This window comes from Cherax quadricarinatus, unplaced genomic scaffold (genome assembly GCF_038502225.1).
Source record: "Cherax quadricarinatus isolate ZL_2023a unplaced genomic scaffold, ASM3850222v1 Contig12, whole genome shotgun sequence".
Lineage (NCBI taxonomy): Eukaryota > Metazoa > Arthropoda > Malacostraca > Decapoda > Parastacidae > Cherax > Cherax quadricarinatus.
The window spans coordinates 775,324-790,546 of record NW_027195038.1 but is presented as its reverse complement, the minus strand read 5'-3'; the positions used below and the strand labels follow the sequence as shown (position 1 = coordinate 790,546).

Below are 15,223 nucleotides of genomic sequence, written 5' to 3'. Positions count from 1 at the left end.
TGGTAGTGTACACTCCTGCTTCATGGTAGTGTGTACACTCCTGCTTCATGGTAGTGTACACTCCTGCTTCATGGTAGTGTACACTCCTGCTTCATGGTAGTGTACACTCCTGCTTCATGGTAGTGTGTACACTCCTGCTTCATGGTAGTGTACACTCCTGCTTCATGGTAGTGTGTACACTCCTGCTTCATGGTAGTGTGTACACTCCTGCTTCATGATAGTGTGTACACTACTGCTTCATGGTAGTGTACACTCCTGCTTCATGGTAGTGTGTACACTCCTGCTTCATGGTAGTGTACACTCCTGCTTCATGGTAGTGTGTACACTCCTGCTTCATGGTAGTGTGTACACTCCTGCTTCATGGTTGTGTACACTCCTGCTTCATGGTAGTGTACACTCCTGCTTCATGGTAGTGTGTACACTCCTGCTTCATGGTAGTGTACACTCCTGCTTCATGGTAGTGTGTACACTCCTGCTTCATGGTAGTGTACACTCCTGCTTCATGGTAGTGTGTACACTCCTGCTTCATGGTAGTGTACACTGCTTCATGGTAGTGTACACTCCTGCTTCATGGTAGTGTGTACACTCCTGCTTCATGGTAGTGTACACTCCTGCTTCATGGTAGTGTACACTCCTGCTTCATGGTAGTGTGTACACTCCTGCTTCATGGTAGTGTACACTCCTGCTTCATGGTAGTGTACACTCCTGCTTCATGGTAGTGTGTACACTCCTGCTTCATGGTAGTGTGTACACTCCTGCTTCATGGTAGTGTACACTCCTGCTTCACTGATGTACTTGCCATCTTGATCTGCCTTGTAGAAGTGGGATTAGGGAAGTGTACGAAGTGTGTTGTGTCTGGTGTAGCTGGCTACTTGTCTTCCAGGTAGAGTTAGGAATGTTTCTGTGTTAGTACTGTACTGGTGGTGCGAGCGTGGTGGTGGTGCGAGCGTGGTGGTGGTGGTGTTAGCGTGGTGGTGGTGGTGCGAGCGTGGTGGTGGTGCGAGCGTGGTGGTGGGTGCGAGCGTGGTGGTGGGTGCGAGCGTGGTGGTGGTGCGAGCGTGGTGGTGGTGCGAGCGTGGTGGTGGTGGTGCGAGCGTGGTGGTGGTGGGAGCGTGGGGGTGGTGGTGTTCGCTGGGTGGTGGTGGTGCGAGCGTGGTGGTGGTGGTGCGAGCGTGGTGGTGGTGGTTCGGGCGTGGTGGTGGTGCGAGCGTGGTGGTGGTGCGAGCGTGGTGGTGGTGCGAGCGTGGTGGTGGGTGAGAGCGTGGTGGTGGGTGCGAGCGTGGTGGTGGTGCGAGCGTGGTGGTGGGTGCGAGCGTGGTGGTGGGTGCGAGCGTGGTGGTGGTGCGAGCGTGGTGGTGGTGCGAGCGTGGTGGTGGGTGCGAGCGTGGTGGTGGGTGCGAGCGTGGTGGTGGTGCGAGCGTGGTGGTGGTGCGAGCGTGGTGGTGGTGCGAGCGTGGTGGTGGGTGCGAGCGTGGTGGTGTTGCGAGCGTGGTGGTGGTGGTGTTAGCGTGGTGGTGGTGGTGGTGCGAGCGTGGTGGTGTTGCGAGCGTTGTGGTGGTGGTGTTAGCGTGGTGGTGGTGGTGGTGCGAGCGTGGTGGTGTTGCGAGCGTGGTGGTGGTGGTGTTAGCGTGGTGGTGGTTGTGGTGCGAGCGTGGTGGTGTTGCGAGCGTGGTGGTGGTGGTGGTGGTGCGAGCGTGGTGGTGGTGGTGCGAGCGTGGTGGTGGTGGTGCGAGTGGACTCCTAAAGAAGCGGTGTTCGGTGACCTGCATAAGACATCAACAACGTAGTTATGTTTGGCTTTTTAGTTCAGGAAGGAATGTGATAATAGTCTCGACTTTGTTGATCCTATGAAGGTGTTGAATGTCGAGTCCTGTAGGATATGTGACCAGAATGTTATGGATATATCGGAACCATGTGATGGTATTAGGAATAATGTTACACGATCCTTAAGTGCTCAGTTCTCCGTCAACATGTTGACCTGGGTCACACTCGCAGGTCGTCAACATGTTGACCTGGGTCACACTCGCAGGTCGTCAACATGTTGACCTGGGTCACACTCGCAGGTCGTCAACATGTTGACCTGGGTCACACTCGCAGGTCTTCCCATAGCGATGCCAAAACACTGTTTAAAAATTAGTTTTCATATCTGAAGATCAAATTAATCCGCAGCTTGATGGTTGCTGATAAATTATGAAGGGAGAGTCAAGGTGATGACTGTAGGTGAACACTGAGGTGACATAATCTCTGTTTCTACAGGTTACAGGTACATGATACAACGTATACAGACCATAGCTAATATTGACATGCTATATAGAGCCCCTTCTTATGCAGAGCATTTCGGGCAAATTAGGTTAATTTTGTCCCCAGGATGCGACCCATATCAGTATGGTAACACCCAGGTACCTACTAACTGCTAGGTGAAGGACAGCAGGTGTTTTGAGAAATCGCGCCCAAATGTTTCCACCTGTACCGGGGATCGAACAACGGACCTCAATGTGTGACGTGAGTGCGCTACCAATCAAGCTACGGCATCATCAAATGATGCCCTATGTTTCTAATTGATGTTGATGTTTTTGATGCTGATAACTTCGCCAGAATACTTAAGATGAGCAGTACCTAACTACGTAGTCCAAGTATGTAGGATAGTTACTTGGCCAGATGTTAGGTTAGTGCGTATAGACCACGTTAGTACCTCTGTTTAACAGCTATTTACAGAGTAAGGATGGTTATTGTACATTACCAGACCATGTATGGCAGCAGCCATACCAGCGTCTACACTTACATAAAACTGTACATTAATAACATAGACTGGCACCAAATAATTTTATTTATAAAGACAATTTTAAAAGTAATAAGAAAAGTCGGAAAAAAATCTATTTCTTGTCCTAGTTCACGGACGTCTTGAAGTCTTTCCATTGGCACTTAATGGGTCCATGGACCTGCTTAAGGGGCACGTCAGCTCCCCTGTCTTCTAATGTTATTTTTACCCTATAATCTACCTTGTTCATAATTACTATCGCATTTGCTTTGTTTCGTAAGGTGAAGTCCAGGATCTTTCCTTAATTCATGGTATAACTTAACAAATCTGAGGATAATTGTGTTGGAGAGGTGTAAGCTGTGCTGACACCTCTCCAACACAAGAAAAATATCCTGGACTTCATCTTACGAAACAAAGTAAATGCGACAGTAATTATGGACAGGGTAGATTATTGGGGAAAAATAAAAATGATATTGGGAGACAGAGAGAAACTCAGGCGCCTCTTAAGGCCCATAAACCACCAGTTAAAAACTCGACGTAAACCATGAATTAGAGTCCAAAGTTGTGGCAGTTACCTTCGTGAAACACCAGAGGAAAATTAAATATAACTACATATAATAACAATAACAAGTGCATTTACTAAATATTTATTTCATTTAGACTAACTACATGTAGCCTGGAATGTTACCCAAGTGGAACTACCGTACGACTAACACCTTAATTACGTCAGGTAGTACACCTGGAAGACACTACTGGAAGTGCACAGTAGCAACCCTTCCTCCCCTCACACACACACACACACACACACACACACACACACACACACACACACACACACACACACACACACACACACACATCTACACCAGTGATAACTATGAAGCTAAAGTGTGTGTGTGTCCCCAGGTGTGTCAGCATCACCAGTGCCTGGTAGCAGTGCTGGTGACGACACTGCTGACAGTGTCATGGGCTGTCCCGCTCGACCCCAACAATGTTGTTGCTCCACAAGCACCAGGTAACTGCTACCTACATTTATATTACAGTTCCTGCATATCAAAACAGTCGAGACAGAGTTGATGTTACCAGTTACCTGTCAACTAGTTGACTGTCTTTAATGATTTCTAGTGTTCTTGTGTGTTCTGTTACTCTGTAATGTTCTTTAATGTTCTCTAATGACCTATACTGTTTTAAATACATATTTTATCCCATGATGTTCGACTTGTACAGTGTTGTTGCTTCCCTCTCTATATTAACCTCTCTTTCTGCATATATTTTTTTTATGAATTTACCATTTATTTAACATTTTTCATTTAACTGTAGTTTGCTATTGCCTGTATGATGGGTTGGTTAATAGGGTTTAGAGCCTATCTACTACACGATGTTCATTAAGGCTGCACATCACTTGTTCCCCACCAGACAAGAATAATTGTTTAAATGGTTGTAATATTCGTAATAATATCTTTATTTACTACAAGTACATGTACAAGGTATACAAGTACATGTACAAGGTATACAAGTACATGTACAAGGTATACAAGTACATGTACAAGGTATACAAGTACATGTACAAGGTATACAGACCATAGCTGACATCACTGACATACTACTATATAGAAAGTCCCTTGTTATGCTGAGCATTTCCCGCTGATTAGTCAGTTTTGTCCCAGGATGCCACCCACACCAGTCCAATAACACCCAGGTACCATTTTACTGATGGGTGAACATAGACAACCGGTGAAAGGAAACACGTCCAATGTTTCTACCCTCGCCGGGAATCGAACTTGACCCTCACCTGGGGTATACCTGGAGAGTTTCGGGGGTTAACGCCCTCTCGGCCCAGCCTGAGACCAGACCTCGTAGTGGATCAGGGTATAATCAACCAAGCTGTTACTGCTGGCAGCACGCAAACTGACGTACGAACCACAGCCCGGCTGGTCAGGTATTGACTATAGGTGCCTGTCCAGTGCCTTCTTGAAGAGTCAGGGGTCTATTGGTAATCCCCCTTATGTATGATGAGAGGCACTTGAGCAGTCTTGGGCCCCTGACATTTATTGTGTTGTCTCTTAGTGTACTCGTGGCGCCCCTGCTTTTCATTGGGGGAATGTTGCATCTCTTGAAGAGTCTTTAGCTTTCATAGGGAGTGAATTTCGTGTGCAAGTTTGGTACTAATCCTTCTAGGATTTTTCCATGTGCATATTATCATGCATCTTTCTCGCCTGCATTCCAGGGAATACAAATCGAGGGACTTCGACCGTTCCCAGTAATTAGGTGCTTTATCGTACTTGTGTGCCGTGAAAGTTCATTGTACACTCTGCAGGTCAGCAATTTCACCTGCCTTGAAGGGAAGCAGTTAGTGTACTACCCTAGAAAGAACAAGCGATTTGAAGAGAATTATCATGGACTTGGAGTCCCTAGTTTTGAAGGTTCTCATTATCCATCCTATCATTTTTTCTAGAAGGTGAGGCAGATACTAACATCCCATATCATAAAAATCTTTGAAAGGGTCCTAAGAAGCAAGATCACCACCCATCTAGAAACCCATCAATTACACAACCCAGGGCAACATGGGTTTAGAACAGGTCGCTCCTGTCTGTCTCAACTATTGGATCACTACGACAAGGTCCTAAATGCACTAGAAGACAAAAAGAATGCAGATGTAATATATACAGACTTTGCAAAAGCCTTCGACAAGTGTGACCATGGCGTAATAGCGCACAAAATGCGTGCTAAAGGAATAACAGGAAAAGTCGGTCGATGGATCTATAATTTCCTCACTAACAGAACACAGAGAGTAGTAGTCAACAGAGTAAAGTCCGAGGCAGCTACGGTGAAAAGCTCTGTTCCACAAGGCACAGTACTCGCTCCCATCTTGTTCCTCATCCTCATATCCGACATAGACAAGGATGTCAGCCACAGCACCGTGTCTTCCTTTGCAGATGACACCCGAATCTGCATGACAGTGTCTTCCACTGCAGACACTGCAAGGCTCCAGGCGGACATCAACCAAATCTTTCAGTGGGCTGCAGAAAACAATATGAAGTTCAACGATGAGAAATTTCAATTACTCAGATATGGTAAACACGAGGAAATTAAATCTTCATCAGAGTACAAAACAAATTCTGGCCACAAAATAGAGCGAAACACCAACGTCAAAGACCTGGGAGTGATCATGTCGGAGGATCTCACCTTCAAGGACCATAACATTGTATCAATCGCATCTGCTAGAAAAATGACAGGATGGATAATGAGAACCTTCAAAACTAGGGAGGCCAAGCCCATGATGACACTCTTCAGGTCACTTGTTCTATCTAGGCTGGAATATTGCTGCACACTAACAGCACCTTTCAAGGCAGGTGAAATTGCTGACCTAGAAAATGTACAGAGAACCTTCACGGCGCGCATAACGGAGATAAAACACCTCAATTACTGGGAGTGCTTGAGGTTCCTAAACCTGTATTCCCTGGAACACAGGCGGGAGAGATACATGATTATATACACCTGGAAAATCCTAGAGGGACTAGTACCGAACTTGCACACGAAAATCACTCACTACGAAAGCAAAAGACTTGGCAGACGATGCAACATCCCCCCAATGAAAAGCAGGGGTGTCACTAGCACGTTAAGAGACCATACAATAAGTGTCAGGGGCCCAAGACTGTTCAACTGCCTCCCAGCATACATAAGGGGGATTACCAACAGACCCCTGGCAGTCTTCAAGCTGGCACTGGACAAGCACCTAAAGTCGGTTCCTGACCAGCCGGGCTGTGGCTCGTACGTTGGTTTGCGTGCAGCCAGCAGCAACAGCCTGGTTGATCAGGCTCTGATCCACCAGGAGGCCTGGTCACAGACCGGGCCGCGGGGGCGTTGACCCCCGGAACTCTCTCCAGGTAAACTCCAGATACAGTGGTGTGGTCTTTGATGGTGAGATCCTCTGACATTATCACTCCCAGATCCTTCACATTACTTTTTCGTTCTATTGTATGGTTAGAATTTAATAGTCTTAATTTCAAGTTCTTCATATGTGAGTAGTTGAAATTTCTCTTCGTGTTGTTTTGAGCGGCCAGTCTGAAGATTTGGTTGATGTCACCTTGAAGTCTGGCGGTGTCTTCGATGGAGGACACAGTCATGGTGATCCGGGTGCCATTCACAAAGGAAGACACAGAGCTATGGCTGACATCTCTGTCAGATATGAGGATGAATAATATAATGGGAACTTTCCACAGTAGCCGCCTCTGTTTACTATTAATCTTTGTGTTCTATTTGTTAGGAAATTATAGATCCATCTACCAACTTTTCTCGTTATTCCTTTATCACGCATTTTGTGTGCTATTACACCATGGTCACACTTGTCAAAAGCCTTTGCAAAGTCTGTGTATACTACATCTGTATTTTATCCTCTGCAGCATCCAGGACCTTGTCATAGTGGTCCAGTAGCTGGGACAGCAGGAGCGACCTGCTCTAAACCCGTGTTGCCCTGGGTTGTGTAACTGATGGGTATCTAGGTGGTTGGCGATCTTGCTTCTTAGAACCCTCTCAAAGATTTTTATGATATGGGATGTTAGTGCTATCGGTCTGAAGTTCTTTGTAATTGCTTGACTGCCCCCTTCGTGGAGTGGGGCTATGTCTGTTGTTGTTAGTGTGTGGGATGACCCCTGTGTCCATGCTCCCTCTTCAGAGTCTGGAGTCTGGGCCTGGGGCAGAGTGCATGGGTATGTCATTTATTGCCTTTTCGAAGTCTTGTGGTATCAGGATAATATCAGAGAATTTTAAAGTGACAAAATTTTGGGTCTCGGTCATAAAAAAAATCATATAGATTGTCGACCTTTATTCTGATTAACGGATCACTGAACACTGAGTCGTATTGACACTTTAGTGTCTCACTAAAGTGTGAAGTGAGAGCTTTTGTCACCAGAAATAAAACTCTCAACATATATACACACTGAGAGATATATACCTCTCAGTGTATATATCCTTATTGTTAGTTAAATTAATTAATAAAAGTTAATTGCATTTTTTTCTTTTTCGTTATTTATTCTAATTTTTGTTAGCCTTTTATTATGGGTTTGTTACAGTATATATAGAGAGGAGGGTTTTATAAGCTCTTGTGTACATATGGTGTACTTTTATCACGATAAACTGGTTACATGGACTCTAGGCTGAGGGACTGATTACCTCAAACTCCTACTGATCTTCCATCAGTCCTCACTGTATTGTACTGAAGAAGCCTCTGGTTGACGAAACGTTTCCACAATAAAGATACCCAAGTGTTGGACAAGTGGCTAGCTGGTCCAGTGGCTAATGCGACGGTCTGGAGTTTTGAGACTGATCGCGGGTTCTATCCCCACCCGTGGTATGGTTTGTTTGCAATCGTGTCATTACGATTTCGTGAGTCATGTTAGACAAGTGTCTCATCAACTTAATGATAACTGTCACTTTTAATCCCAGTTACAATTTACCTTGACAGTGGCTTCACTATCACGACCAGAAGGAAACTTGCCAGTGACAATTCCTCAACATTCAGTGCTGGTGAAGGAGATCACTCAGACAATTCCTCAACATTCAGTGCTGGTGAAGGAGATCACTCAGACAATTCCTCAACATTCAGTGCTGGTGAAGGAGATCACTGAGACAACGAAGGATACCTCGTTAATAAATGCATCAGAACACGCCAAGGTACTGAAGGCTCCTCCTGAGTCAGTGAAAGACTCGGGGGTTCCTGAGCCACCAGCTGTCATCCGCAACAACGAAATTCTGCCTTGTTCCAACGAGGGAGTCTTTGGCATTCCTAATGATTGCTCCTTTTTCTACGTGTAAGTAGCACCAGCAGTATTATTTACCACACTTGCATTAGTAACTTGACGTCTCTTAATTATCTTAAGTACTTAGTCTCTTAATAACTTGAGCACGAATATAAATTCTTTCTTTGAGCTCGTTGTTAATTTGTTCTCTTTCAACACACACAACTGCCTTAATAAAACTAATAACAACTAATAACAACCTGCTCATGCAAAAACTTCCAGTCATAGTTATAAATTATCATTAGTTACTTGTCACTTTAAGGCTGCTAGAATGTTCCAAATAACTAGAGTTAATCTATAACGTAAGTCAATAACATCACTTTCTTCAAACTAGTTATAAGCTTGACCTTGTAAACTTAAACTGAATCATACAAAGTTCTTAAAGTTGTGTGCACAGTTTGACGTAGCGTTAATAAGGTGATGAGAAGTTAGTTCTTATTGTCTCTTATAGTTTCCACTGAAATTATTCCCATAACTCATAGAAGTTGTTGACTGTTTATAATAATGAGTACATGCAACACGTGAGTACATGCAACACGTGAGTACATGCAACACGTGAGTACATGCAACACGTGAGTATATGCAACACGTGAGTACATGCAACACGTGAGTACATGCAACACGTGAGTACATGCAACACGTGAGTACATGCAACACGTGAGTACATGCAACACGTGAGTACATGCAACACGTAAGTACATGCAACACATGAGTACATTAAACGCGTGAGTACATGGATACACACGCGTCTGAATAAGACATTTACAGAAGCAACGTTTCGCCCACCAGGGAGTCTTGCTCAATACATTACAATAACAGTATATCGCGAACGAGGGATAACAGATACAAACAACGATAGCAACAGCACTTTCACGTTGCAATCAACACATCAAGAGCTTGGAATGTTGAAGAAACGAGTAGAAACCTGCCTAGACTTCTCATTTCTGTGACACTGCCAGCTCCTGATGAAGTGTTGGTAGCAATACGAAAGGCCTTGAGGAGGGAGGAGTTGTAGTAGTGTGTATACACATTGTGTATGTGAGTGAATTCTTATACATGTGTATATGTATGTATATATATGTATGTATACATATGTATGTATACATATGTATGTATACATATGTGTAGTTGGAAATCCATCACCAGGTAAATTATTGACAAATATTTCATCTCCCATGTTGCCTCTATCACCTCCCATGTTGCCACTATCACCTCCCATGTTGCCACTATCACCTCCCATGTTGCCACTATCACCTCCCATGTTGCCATTATCACCTCCCATGTTGCCATTATCACCTCCCATGTTGCCATTATCACCTCCCATGTTGCCATTATCACCTCCCATGTTGCCATTATCACCTCCCATGCTGCCACTATCACCTCCCATGTTGCCACTATCACCTCCCATGCTGCCACTATCACCTCCCATGCTGCCACTATCACCTCCCATGTTGCCACTATCATCTCCCATGTTGCCACTATCACCTCCCATGTTGCCACTATCACCTCCCATGCTGCCACTGTCACCTCCCATGCTGCCACTATCACCTCCCATGTTGCCACTATCACCACCCATGTTGCCACTATCACCTCCCATGTTGCCACTATCACCTCCCATGTTGCCACTGTCACCTCCCATGCTGCCACTATCACCTCCCATGTTGCCACTATCATCTCCCATGTTGCCACTATCACCACCCATGTTGCCACTATCACCTCCCATGTTGCCACTATCACCTCCCATCCTGCCACTATCACCTCCCATCCTGCCACTATCACCTCCCATGTTGCCACTATCACCTTCCATGTTGCCACTATCACCTCCCATGTCACTATCACCTCCCATGCTGCCACTATCACCACCCATGTTGTCACTATCACCTCCCATGTTGCCACTATCACCTCCCATGCTGCCACTATCACCTCCCATGTTGCCACTATCACCACCCATGTTGCCACTATCACCTCCCATGTTGCCACTATCACCTCCCATGTTGCCACTATCACCTCCCATGTTGCCACTATCACCACCCATGTTGCCACTATCACCTCCCATGCTGCCACTATCACCTCCCATGTTGCCACTATCATCTCCCATGTTGCCACTATCACCACCCATGTTGCCACTATCACCTCCCATGTTGCCACTATCACCTCCCATGCTGCCACTATCACCTCCCATGTTGTCACTATCACCTCCCATGTTGCCACTATCACCTCCCATGTTGCCACTATCACCTCCCATGTTGTCACTATCACCTCCCATGCTGCCACTATCACCACCCATGTTGTCACTATCACCTCCCATGTTGCCATTATCACCTCCCATGCTGCCACTATCACCTCCCATGTTGCCACTATCACCTCCCATGCTGCCACTATCACCTCCCATGTTGCCACTATCACCACCCATGTTGCCACTATCACCTCCCATGTTGCCATTATCACCTCCCATGTTACCACTATCACCACCCATGTTGCCACTATCACCTCCCATGTTGCCACTATCACCTCCCATGTTGCCACTATCACCTCCCATGTTGCCACTATCACCACCCATGTTGCCACTATCACCTCCCATGTTGCCACTGTCACCACCCATGTTGCCACTATCACCTCCCATGCTGCCACTATCACCACCCATGCTGCCACTATCACCACCCATGCTGCCACTATCACCACCCATGTTGCCACTATCACCACCCATGTTGCCACTATCACCACCCATGTTGCCACTATCACCTCCCATGCTGCCACTATCACCTCCCATGCTGCCACTATCACCTGCCATGCTGCCACTATCACCACCCATGCTGCCACTATCACCTGCCATGCTGCCACTATCACCTGCCATGCTGCCACTATCACCTCCCATGTTGCCACTATCACCTGCCATGCTGCCACTATCACCTCCCATGGTGCCACTATCACCTCCCATGTTGCCACTATCACCACCCATGTTGCCACTATCACCACCCATGTTGCCACTATCACCTGCCATGCTGCCACTATCACCTCCCATGCTGCCACTATCACCTGCCATGCTGCCACTATCACCACCCATGTTGCCACTATCACCTGCCATGCTGCCACTATCACCTCCCATGTTGCCACTATCACCTGCTATGCTGCCACTATCACCTCCCATGCTGCCACTATCACCTCCCATGCTGCCACTATCACCTCCCATGCTGCCACTATGAACACGTCAATCCTAGCATCAGCATTTTCTAATGTACTTGTTGCAACATTAATTTACAAGTAAATTATCGTTTACAGATGTCTGGATAAATCTCACCAGGAAATTTACAGCCAATACTTGTATAAGTGTGATCCAGGTTACACTTACATCGAGACTGAGAAAGATTGTATCTTCGAAGGTGGATGTTATTCCCACTTATTTGGGCCTGTGAACGACCCAGGGATGCCAGCACCTCCCTCTGAGACTCCAAAGGTAACGATAACATGTGTTGGGATATTTAACCATGGGCAGGGAGTGTTAATCACCCAGGATAATCCTGGGTAGGTAGGGAGATTAGCCCCCCCCCAGGATAACTCTGGGTGGGTAGGGAGTGTTAGCCACCCAGGATAACTCGGGGTGGGTAGGGAGTGTTAGCCACCCAGGATAACTCTGGGTGGGTAGGGAGTGTTAGCCACCCAGGATAGCTCTGGGTGGGTAGGGAGTGTTAGCCTCCCAGGATAACTCTGGGTGGGTAGGCAGTGTTAGTCCCCCAGGATAGCTCTGGGTGGGTAGGGAGTGTTAGCCTCCCAGGATAACCCTGGGTGGGTAGGGAGTGTTAGCCACCCAGTTTAACCCTGGGTGGGTAAGGAGTGTTAGCCACCCAGTTTAACCCTGGATGGGTAGGGAGTGTCAGCCCCCGAGGATAGCTCTGGGTGGGTAGGGAGTGTTAGCCCCCCAGGATAGATCTGGGTGGGTAGGGAGTGTTAGCCTCCCAGGATAACCCTGGGTGGGTAGGGAGTGTTAGCCCCCCAGGATAACCCTGGGTGGGTAGGGAGTGTTAGCCCCCCAGGATAACCCTGGGTGGGTAGGGAATGTTAGCCCCCCAGGATAACCCTGGGTGGGTAGGGAGTGTTAGCCCCCCAGGATAACCCTGGGTGGGGAGGGAGCTGTTACCAACCTAGGATAACCCTGGGTGGGGAGAGAGCAGTGTTACCAACCTAGGATAACCCTGGGTGGGGAGGGAGCAGTGTTACCAACCTAAGATAACCCTGGGTCGGGAGAGAGCAGTGTTACCAACCTAGGATACCCCTGGGTAAGGAGAGAGCAGTGTTACCAAACTAGGATAACCCTGGGTGGGGAGGGAGCAGTGTTACCAACCTAATATAACCCTAGGTGGGGAGAGAGCAGTGTTACCAACCTAGGATACCCCTGGGTGGGGAGGGAGCAGTGTTACCAACCTAAGATAACCCTGGGTGGGGAGAGAGCAGTGTTACCAACCTAGGATACCCCTGGGTAGGGAGGGAGCAGTGTTACCAACCTAGGATAACCCTGGGTGGGGAGGGAGCAGTGTTACCAACCTTGGATAACCCTGGGTGGGGAGGGAGCAGTGTTACCAACCTAAGATAACCCTGGGTGGGGAGGGAGCTGTATTAGCCACCCAGGATAACCCTGGGTGGGGAGGGAGCTGTTACCAACCTAGGATAACCCTGGGTGGGGAGAGAGCAGTGTTACCAACCTAGGATAACCCTGGGTGGGGAGGGAGCAGTGTTACCAACCTAAGATAACCCTGGGTCGGGAGAGAGCAGTGTTACCAACCTAGGATACCCCTGGGTAAGGAGAGAGCAGTATTACCAAACTAGGATAACCCTGGGTGGGGAGGGAGCAGTGTTACCAACCTAATATAACCCTAGGTGGGGAGAGAGCAGTGTTACCAACCTAGGATACCCCTGGGTGGGGAGGGAGCAGTGTTACCAACCTAAGATAACCCTGGGTGGGGAGAGAGCAGTGTTACCAACCTAGGATACCCCTGGGTAGGGAGGGAGCAGTGTTACCAACCTAGGATAACCCTGGGTGGGGAGGGAGCAGTGTTACCAACCTTGGATAACCCTGGGTGGGGAGGGAGCAGTGTTACCAACCTAAGATAACCCTGGGTGGGGAGGGAGCTGTATTAGCCACCCAGGATAACCCTGGGTGGGGAGGGAGCTGTTACCAACCTAGGATAACCCTGGGTGGGGAGAGAGCAGTGTTACCAACCTAGGATAACCCTGGGTGGGGAGGGAGCAGTGTTACCAACCTTGGATAACCCTGGGTGGGGAGGGAGCAGTGTTACCAACCTAAGATAACCCTGGGTGGGGAGGGAGCTGTATTAGCCACCCAGGATAACCCTGGTTGGGTATGGAGCGGTGTTAGCCACCCAGGATAACCCTGGGTGAGTAAAGAGCGGTGTTAGCCACCCAGGATAACCCTGGTTGGGTAGGGAGCGGTGTTATCCACCCAAGATAACCCTGGGTGGGGAGGGAGCTTCGTTATCCACCCAAGATAACACTGGGTGGAGAGGCAGCGGTGTTAGCCACCCAGGATAACCCTTCGTGGGGGAGGGAGCGATGTCACCCATCCAGGATAACCCTGGGGGAGAGAGAGCAGTGTTAGCCGCCCAGGATAAGTCTGGGGGGGGGGAATGAGCGGTGTTTGCCACCAAGGATAACCCAGTGAAACGAGGGAGCGGTGTCAGCCACCCAGGATATACCTGGGTAGGGAGAGAGCTGTGTTAGCTACCCAGGATAACCTGGGTGGGGAGGGAGTGGTGTTAGTCACCCAGGATCACCCTTGGTAGGTAGGAAGCGGTGTTAGCCATCCATGATAATCCTGGGTAGGTGGGGAGCAGTGTTAGCCAACCAGGATAACCTTAGGTGAGGAGGGAGCGGTGTTAGCCACCTACCTGGAGTTTACCTGGAGAGAGTTTCGGGGGTCAACGCCCCCGCGGCCCGGTCTGTGACCAGGCCTCCTGGTGGATCAGCGCCTGATCAACCAGGCTGTTGCTGCTGGCTGCACGCAAACCAACGTACGAGCCACAGCCCGGCTGATCAGGAACTGCCTTTAGGTGCTTGTCCAGTGCCAGCTTGAAGACTGCCAGGGGTCTGTTGGTAATCCCCCTTATGTGTGCTGGGAGGCAGTTGAACAGTCTCGGTCCCCTGACACTTATTGTATGGTCTCTTAACGTGCTAGTGACACCCCTGCTTTTCATTGGGGGGATGGTGCATCGTCTGCCAAGTCTTTTGCTTTCGTAGTGAGTGATTTTCGTGTGCAAGTTCGGTACTAGTCCCTCTAGGATTTTCCAGGTGTATATAATCATGTATCTCTCCCTCCTGCGTTCCAGGGAATACAGGTTTAGAAACCACAAGCGCTCCCAGTAATTGAGGTGTTTTATCTCCGTTATGCGCGCCGTGAAAGTTCTCTGTACATTTTCTAGGTCGGCAATTTCACCTGCCTTGAAAGGTGCTGTTAGAGTGCAGCAATATTCCAGCCTAGATAGAACAAGTGACCTGAAGAGTGTCATCATGGGCTTGGCCTCCCTAGTTTTGAAGGTTCTCATTATCCATCCTGTCATTTTTCTAGCAGATGCGATTGATACAATGTTATGGTCCTTGAAGGTGAGATCCTCCGACATAATCACTCCCAGGTCTTTGACGTTGGTGTTTCGCTCTA

General features: G+C 48.0%; 1 protein-coding gene across 1 annotated transcript in view; it reads left to right on the top strand.

Moving 5' to 3' along the window:
- Positions 1-15,223, top strand: part of LOC128685835 (uncharacterized) — a 74,395-nt gene that overhangs the window by 38,388 nt on the left and 20,784 nt on the right. Inside the window, exons 2-4 of the mRNA XM_070079749.1 lie at positions 3,665-3,773; positions 8,223-8,568; positions 11,836-12,010. Of these exons, the coding sequence (XP_069935850.1) occupies positions 3,665-3,773; positions 8,223-8,568; positions 11,836-12,010 (630 nt within the window). The remainder of the gene's footprint in view (positions 1-3,664; positions 3,774-8,222; positions 8,569-11,835; positions 12,011-15,223) is intronic.